Source organism: Pecten maximus, chromosome 13 (assembly GCF_902652985.1).
Source record: "Pecten maximus chromosome 13, xPecMax1.1, whole genome shotgun sequence".
In the NCBI taxonomy this organism is placed as follows: Eukaryota; Metazoa; Mollusca; class Bivalvia; order Pectinida; family Pectinidae; genus Pecten; species Pecten maximus.
In genome coordinates this window covers 13,228,521-13,238,336 of record NC_047027.1, presented here as the reverse complement: position 1 = coordinate 13,238,336, position 9,816 = coordinate 13,228,521, and the positions used below count along the sequence as shown (strand labels likewise).

The window sequence follows — 9,816 nt, the reverse complement described above, 5'->3', positions numbered from 1 at the left end:
TTTATGGCACAGTAAAGTTGATAAAGTTAAAAGGGAGGTTATAGTTCAAGATTATGCTCAGGGTGGACTAAAAATGCTTAATGTTTATAACTATATTGACGCATTGAAGTTAAGTTGGATCAAGAGACTATATGTATCCCCTGGTAAATGGAAAATTATTTTGGAGAAATTATTGAACATAAAAAGACTGTTAGATATTGGAGGTAACTTTATAAAGATTTGTCAAGAAAACTGTAATAATATTTTTTGGAAGGATGTTTTAGGTGCTTTGTATAGACTAGATAACTCTGATAATATGAAACTAGTAAAGGGGAAGTCACTCTTGCAAACACCTATTTGGTATAATAATAGTGTAACCATTGGTGGCAAACCAGTATTCTATCCCAGGTGGTATGAAAAAGGCATTTATGTTTTAGGCGACTTCATTAAGGACCATAATACTAATACATTTTTTACATATGATGAATTTATACATAAATATAACATTCAAACAGACTTTTTGAAATATAATGGAATAGTAGCATCCATTAGAAAATGTCTACAAAATAATGTACAGGTAATTGTAGAAAACAAAGTAATTCGTCCTATTCTACCGGCCAACATTGCTATATTTCTTAAAAGGACTAAAGGTTCTAAAGTATTTTATGATTTGTTAAACAATAAAAAAAAACTCTAGTCGCCAAAGGCAAACAAAAATGGGGAGAAATCTTAAATTTTAATCAGGAGGACTGGTTGAGTGTGTACACACTGCCTTATCAAATTACTAAAAACTCCAAACTTCAGTGGTTACAGTTTAGAGTTTTCCACCATATTCTAACCACCAATTCCTTCCTTTTTAAAGTAAAACTTGTAGATAGTCCTCTTTGTAATCTTTGTAACTCTGAAAGAGAAACCATTGAACATTTATTTTGGGAATGTGATCAAGTTCAAAATCTTTTACAAAGTTTAGATTTGTTATTGGAAGCTCTTTTTATTCCGTTTACTTTAAACAAACAAACAATACTTTTTGGCAAGATTAATACTTATAACCCTGCATTATACAAAATTGACAATCAAATAATTTTACTAATAAAGCAATATATTTACAGAACTAGATGTCTGCATAAGTCTCTCAACATCAATGCATTGATTTATTCTATACTTGATCACTATAAAGTACAGAAATGCATCACTAACATTAAAGGGGAGGGAGCTAAAGAAAAATTTATGAATGATTGGAGGAAGTGGGGAAAATTAATACAAATTTTACAATGACATGCTTACTATTGTACATGCATGTATATAATATATGACATCAAAAAGTACATGAAAATGTTAATTTTTGTCTGTGTAACTTTATTCTAATATTGGTATTTGCTTTACTATTTACATGTATATATTATTATTATAACAACAATTATATCATTGAACAGTCTTGAGTAAATTGAGTTAATCTCGGTCTTTCACCAGTCCCTGACAAATGCCATTTGATGATTCTATTTCCCCCCCAAAAAAAAAAAAATCTTTTTTTTTAAATTTAACTCACCATTCAGATAAATTTAATAATTACTCTCTCTCTCTCTCTCTCTCTCTCTCTCTCTCTCTCTCTCTCTCTCTCTCTGACATTGTTTTGAATGTGTATGTATGTTTTGTGTGTATATGCTATATTTAAACGGTGCAATCAGTGTGGAGCCTGGTCAATGGTGCCGATGACTCAGTTGATGTGGCAAGAGTTGATATGACCAACACAGAAGCTGAGCCCTCGACAGGATTGATCAGGCTACCAGGAAACTGAATATGTATGTGTGTGTGGGATGGATGTATGTTTATCAGAATATGTATACAGGTATAGGAGTATGTATGGTTTGTATGTATTTATCCTTGTAGTTAAATTGATGATGATGATGAGTAGATGATGATTGTTATTATATGATGATTAGTATGATGATGAGTATGATGATGATGATGATGATGACTATGATGATTATTATATTATGATCAGATTATGATGATGATGATGAAGATGATGATGAGGAGGATGATGATGATAAGATTATGATGATGATGATGATGATATCATGATGAGATTATGATGATGATGAAGTTTATTATGATGATGACTGATGATGATAAGATTCTGATGGTTATGAGTATGATGATTATGATGATAATGATTAGTATGATTATGATGATGATGATGATGATGAGATTATGATGATGATGACTATGATGATGAGGATGATTATGATTAGTATGATGATGATTAGTATGATGATGATATTATGATGATGATTATTTTTATGATGATGATTTTAATGTTTAAGTAGGATGATGAGATTATGATGATGAAAAATATAGGTTATGATGACAGTGAAGACGATATTATGATTATGATGATAGCAAACCATACATATTGGAATCGATGTGTGTTTGTGTGTGTGATACTTATGTATTTATGTATTAAAATGTCTTTAAAAATAAAAAAAATATTAAAAAAAAAAAAAAGTATACTAATGAATCACGGACACGTTTCTGTTATTATTTGATAGTGACTAGATAATAATGCAGGTGATGATTAGTTTAAAAATTTCCTTAACTCAATGCAAATATTAAGTAAAATTGCAAAATAATGTAATTTACCTTCCTTTTGTGGAAAGTATAACTCTGACGATGAACACTGATACAGTATGATACAAAATACATAGCTGGTAACTTGTTAACACTGAACCCCACTATCTATCACTTGCGAAAGGCACTGGGACCTGAGAATTTGTTACAGTCTGCGTGTTCATTATATCAAAAAGGGTGGTAAGAACTCAGTGACAAAAATCAATTCCAACTACGTTTCTTGATAAAAAGATCATATTTCTGTATGGGTGTCGAAAAATATGCTTACGATAAATGAAAAGATCGACAATTTTCTTTTCATAAACATCCTATATACCTGTAGAAAGTATTCTTATTACGTTGAAAACACCTTCGTTTCATCCAAAACCTTCACGCTATTTCCGTGATTTGTCGTAAAAAGTCCGAGTAACCTATCTGTAAAACACTGAATTGTTTGCATAAAGAGGTGTGTTTAAATGTGTTTACGATCATCTGTTGATGTGAGATCGCGGTAGGCACATCGAAGTGTATTTCTACCTTTATAGACTATATTAATTATCCGTGAGGGACATGTTTACAAACCTTGGTATTTAAACATAATTGAAATTGTCATGCATCAACTGGTATGTATGTATATTGCTGAATAACTGTATTGATTAAAATATACCCGTGTGTTTCGTAATAAGGCATACATTAACTGTGATTAGATATCATGTATATTGGGTAATAAGACATACCTGTACTGTAGGTAGATATCCCCATGTACTGTGGGTAGATACACCTGTGTGTTGGGTAATAAGACATACCTGTACTGAGGGTAGATACACCTGTGTGTTGGGTAATAAGACTTACCTGTACTGTGGGTAGATACACCTGTGTGTTGGGTAATAAGACATACCTGTACTGTGGGTAGATATACCTGTGTATTGGGTAATAAGACATACCTGTACTGAGGGTAGATACACCTGTGTATTGGGTAATAAGACATACCTGTACTGAGGGTAGAAACACCTGTGTATTGGGTAATAAGACATACCTGTACTGAGGGTAGATACACCTGTGCATTGGGTAATAAGACATACCTGTACTGAGGGTAGATACACCTGTGTATTGGGTAATAAGACATACATGTACTGTGGGTAGATATCCCTATGTATTGGGTAATAAGACATACCTGTACTGTGGGTAGATACACCTGTGCATTGGGTAATAAGACATACCTGTACTGAGGGTAGATACACCTGTGTATTGGGTAATAAGACATACCTGTACTGAGGGTAGAAACACCTGTGTATTGGGTAATAAGACATACCTGTACTGAGGGTAGATACACCTGTGCATTGGGTAATAAGACATACCTGTACTGAGGGTAGATACACCTGTGTATTGGGTAATAAGACATACATGTACTGTGGGTAGATATCCCTATGTATTGGGTAATAAGACATACCTGTACTGTGGGTAGATACACCTGTGTGTTGGGTAATAAGACATGCATGTACTGTGGGTGGATACACCTGTGTACTGGGTAATAAGACATACCTATACTGTAGGTAGATACACACCTGTGTACTGGGTAATAAGACATACCTATACTGTAGGTAGATACACATGTGTTTTTAGTAATAACACATACCTGTACGTTTGGTAGATACACCTGTGTTTTAAGTAATAATAAGCCATAATATCAACACAGACCGGGATGGATATATTATAAGTCATCACAGTGAATAAGAGAATCCTCCCGTACCGTGAGAATGTGATAGAGAAAGATTCTACTCTGCCGATGAAATTCGTGATTGGCCAACACGAGGCCCTAAAGCTTTGCCGAGGGTTAGACAATCAGGAATACCATCCCGAGGACTGGAAAAGATGAGCTTATTGCCAAATGCCACTTAATTGACATGCATTTTCACATTTCTTGACGAATACAAACATGCTGCAAGATTGGATGACAGTTTTCATTATTTTCACCTGAACATTTTTCGGATTACCATTGTGTGATCAGCATTGAGTAGTAGTTGAACTGGGGCGATTTATAGAACAATTACTAATGCTCATGTTTCGATATTGAAACTCTTCAGTGTTTCCAGTATTGAAGGCAGCGTCGAAACAAACACACGCTGAAACATAGAGGACAGAGATCGTAATTGGTTACAAACCTTATGCGTGACTTGCAGTTTTTATTAATCCGCATTCATACATGATATTGTAATGTAAAATTCGATTTCACCTCTTTGATCTCAGTAACGCCTACACATTGTGTATTATATCACTTCAAACCTTCTAGTCAACACGTGGACTATTTACTGTCAATGTGACACAATTCTACATAATCAAAAGTGACCATATGTACATAAATAAAGAAAAACCTAACTGTCAAATTATCGGAAGACGACTTTCAGAAATACCAACAAGTGTGGCGGCCATATTGATAAACCCAAGACAGGACCCAAGTCACCGTAGAAAATTACATTACCGATAGGCACCTATCAACGCATTGAATGGTTTTTCCTAAATCACTCAAATTGTCGACGGACAATATAATACAATCCAATACTGGATCTGTTAATGTAGTGCGAACTACATATCTATTTTAGGCGAGCATTCATGCAGTATAGAATTACATGTTGCACAACAGGGAGAAATACCAGGAAGTTTCACCGCCATATTGACATACCCAAGACTGGGATCAAATCTGCGAAGAGCTTGACATTCTTATTGGGGACATGGCGGCCCAGGTACCAGTCCCTGGATGTAAACGACATTCAGGGAAGGGATTCGTTTACGTCTGTCAATCGTGCGAACACCAGTTACTTTGTATGGACTGTATTAAGGAGAGACACAACGGTCACACACTCGGGAAGCTAACTGATTACGTTGCCGACCAGAAACGGGAAATACAGAAGTATGTTGACAAGCTTTCCAAAACCGACATTCCTAAAATCGAGCGGGATATTCGTGAAAGTGAGACAAACGGAGGAGGATATCAGAAAACCATCAGTGACATTAAACGTCAGGGGAAACAGATGAAAGACAACATAGATCATACCATTGACTTGTTAGTGAAGATGTGTACTGAACTAGATAGACTAAATACAAATATATCTGAGAAAAACAAAACTGCATTAACCAAACACCTGAAGGATGAGTTGAAGCCCAAACTGGACAGATGCCAGGAAGTACTGACATCCGGTACAACCGTTGACGTCACTACATTAGCGCGGGAAATCGAGAATACCTCAACTGTCCCACCTACTCTTGAAAAATTACGGACAGTGGAGTTCAAACCCGGGACGACATCAACCGAACTCCTGGAACGCATGCTTGGAAAGATACTAGTTGATGGCAAAACCCAGTCGTGCCAACCGTTTCTGACACCTGTGGTTTTGTCCGAATTTACGACGTCATTCCATAGCGCTACATGTTGTACATGCCTTACTAGTGACGAGGCATGGCTACCGCACTGGGACAGTGATCAAGTGTACCGTATGGATTTAAAAGGCAAGTTGAAGGAACAAATCGAGTGTACGGTCAAAGTCGAATCGATCGCCGTATCCCCGACCACGGGCAATATGTGGCTCTGTGTGGGAAGTGACCGAAGTATCCGGGAAATCACGACGGGTGGTGACATTGTTACACGCTTTAACGTTAACACATCGCCGCGTTCTCTGTGTATCACTACAGATGACACGGTTCTGTTGGGGATACCGGGAAGGATACAGCTCTATACATTAGACGGCCGGGTAGTGTCAGCTGGACAGGCCGGCCCTTGTCGACAGGTGGCCATGTGTCCACATCACATGGTGTCATGTACACTGACCGGGGACGTAGCTGCTGTTGATAGTGATGGCGTCGAAAATAATGACTTCATAGCCGGTAAGGAACCGGACAAACAGCCGCACGTGATCGTGATGGATAAACACCTGAACCTGAAGTTTATCTGGAAAGACATTCGTACAGCCAAATCAAGCGAAAAGTTCAATCCAGCGCCGAAATTTTGTCCGAACGATGTTTGCTTTGATGGTGCAGGTGATGTTCTAGTAGCAGAATCGGTTACCAAGTCGGTACTACTGTTTGACAGGAACACTGGACGCTGTATGAGGACTGTTTATACTTCTGATGGAGAAACACCTTTGAGTATCAGCCTACACGGAGATGGTACCTTTTGGATCGGACACGGGGATCGAAAAATGAAGATACTCAAATTCAAATAGGCAAGAGAGGTATTCGTATATACATGTAATCTATCTATAGGTAGTAACACCGACAGTATACCTTTACTTTACAAGTGATACAATTACAGTGTCAGTGATACAATTACAGTGTCAGCGATACAATTACAGTGTCAGTGATACAATTACAGTGTCAGTGATACAATTACAGTGTCAGTGATACAATTACAGTGTCAGTGATACAATTACAGTGTCAGTGATACAATGAGTGTACCTTTACTTTACAAGTGATGCAATTACAGTGTACGTTACTTTACCAGTGATATAATTACAGTGCATCTTTACTTTACCAGTGATACAATTACAGTGTACGTTACTTTACCAGTGATACAATTACAGTGTACGTTACTTTACCAGTGATATAATTAAAGTGTACCTTTACTTTACCAGTGATATAATCACAGTGTACCTTTACTTTACCATCGATATAATCACAGTGTACCTTTACTTTACCAGTGATACAATTACAATGTACCTTTACTTTACCAGTAATACAATTACAGTGTACGTTACTTTACCAGTGATACAATGACAGTGTACCTTTACTTTACCAGTGATACACTGACAGTGTACCTTTAATTTACCAGTGTCAGTGATACAATTACAGTGTACCTTAACATTACCAGTGATACAATCACAGTGTACCTTTACTTTACCAGTGATACAATTACAATGTACCTTTACTTTACCAGTGATACAATTACAGTGTACCTTTACTTTACCAGTAATATAATTACAGTGTACCTTTACTTTACCAGAGATACAATCACAGTGTACCTTTACTTTACCAGTGATACCATGACAATGTACTTTTACTTTACCAGTGATACAATGACAGTGTACCTTTACTTTACCAGTGATATAATTACAATGTACTTTTACTTTACCAGTGATACAATCACAGTGTACCTTTACTTTACCAGTGATACAATCACAGTGTAGCTTTACTTTACCAGTGATACAATGACAGTGTACCTTTACTTTACCAGTGATACCATGACAATGTACTTTTACTTTACCAGTGATACAATGACAGTGTACCTTTACTTTACCAGTAATACAATCACAGTGTACCTTTACTTTACCAGTGATACCATGACAATGTACTTTTACTTTACCATCGATATAATTAGTGTAGCTTTACTTTACCAGTGATACAATTACAGTGTCACTGATATAATCACAGTGTACCTTTACTTTACCAGTAATACAATGACAGTGTATCTTTACTTTACCAGTGATGTAATTACAGTGTACCTTTACTTTACCAGTGATACAATTAGTGTACCTTTACTTTACCAGTGATACAATTACAGTGTACCTTTACTTTACCAGAGATACAATCACAGTGTACCTTTACTTTACCAGAGATACAATTACAGTGTACCTTTACTTTACCAGTGATACACATACAGTGTACCTTACTTTACCAGTGATACAAATACAGTGTACCTTACTTTACCAGTGATACAAATACAGTGTACCTTACTTTACCAGTGGTACAATTACAGTGTACCTTACTTTACTAGTGATACAATCGAAGTGTACCATCGATATAATTACAGTGTACCTTACTTTACCAGTGATACAAATACAGTGTACCTTACTTTACCATCGATATAATTACAGTGTACCTTACTTTACCAGTAATACAATTACAGTGTACCTTTACTTTACCAGTGATATAATTACAGTGTACCTTTACTTTACCAGTGATATAATTACAGTGTACCTTTACTTTACCAGTGATATAATTACAGTGTACGTTACTTTACCAGTCATACAATTACAGTGTACGTTACTTTACCAGTAATACAATTACAGTGTACCTTTACTTTACCAGTGATATAATTACAGTGTACCTTTACTTTACCAGTGATATAATTACAGTGTACGTTACTTTACCAGTGATATAATTACAGTGTACGTTACTTTACCAGTGATATAATTACAGTGTACGTTACTTTACCAGTGATATAATTACAGTGTACGTTACTTTACCAGTGATATAATTACAGTGTACGTTTACTTTACCAGTGATATAATTACAGTGTAGTTTTACTTTACCAGTGATACAATTACAGTGTAGCTTTACTTTACCAGTGATACAATCACAGTGTAGCTTTACTTTACCAGTGATACAATTACAGTGTACCTTTACTATACCAGCATTGTTTGTTTGTTTATGTTTTACGGCCCATCGACAACTAGGGTCATTGAGGCTCTCCCAAATAATTGTTTGTATTTAGGTAGGTTTGCCATCTCGGGAGCATCTGGACCCCAGGCAGACTGGTCCTCAAATGCTTGGATAGAGGCATCCTTCACCGAGACGGTACCTGCTGACGACTGTTTAACAATTGTGGCAAACGTTGGGTTTGTGCTGTCCTTGCTCTCGACAATCCTCCTGGCTTCAGGAAAGGAAATATTCTCGGTATATTTCACCCGGAGGACCTCCCTTTCCTTCTTCCAGGCAGGACAGTCTCGAGATGAGGCCGCATGGTTACCCCCTGGCAGTTTATGCAACGCTTGCCAACAATGTTGCATTGGTCGTTGTCTGTGTGGCCTTCACGTCCGCAGTGTTCGCAGACAGTGTTCCGTCCACATCTGTCCTCGTGATGTCCGTACTTTTGACAGTTCCGGCATCGCAGAGGGTTGGGGATGTAGGCGGATACACCGTACCTCTGGTAACCTATAGTTACCGTCTGAGGTAGCTGCGGCACTCCGAACGTGAGAATGAATGTGTTTGTGTTTATTGTTTGGCCATTGCGTCTGGAACGGATCCGCCTAACCTCCGAAACATGGATGTTCTCAACATGTTGGAAGTACTCCAGTATGTCGGCCTCGGAGTCGTTCTTCAATGCGGGGCACCTGATTACTCCCTTTGAAGAATTCAGTGAAGCGTGAGGCTTCACCTCGACATTGAGACCGGCAAAACTGGAAGTACCCATGAGATTCACCGCCTGTTGACGGCGGTAAACCTCAATGAGGAGAACAC

General features: G+C 37.2%; 1 protein-coding gene across 1 annotated transcript; it reads left to right on the top strand.

Annotated features, from left to right (window-relative positions):
• The first annotated feature begins 5,315 nt into the window (after positions 1–5,315).
• LOC117340454 lies at positions 5,316–6,803 on the top strand. Its single transcript, XM_033902214.1, has one exon. The coding sequence runs from the start codon at positions 5,316–5,318 to the stop codon at positions 6,801–6,803; it is 1,488 nt and encodes a 495-aa protein (XP_033758105.1).
• Positions 6,804–9,816: the final 3,013 nt, after the last annotated feature.

What these genes read in the sequence shown, in the direction of transcription:
- LOC117340454 (XM_033902214.1), top strand. Translation starts at nt 5,316, where the DNA reads ATGGCGGCCCAGGTACCAGTCCCTGGATGTAAACGACATTCAGGGAAG.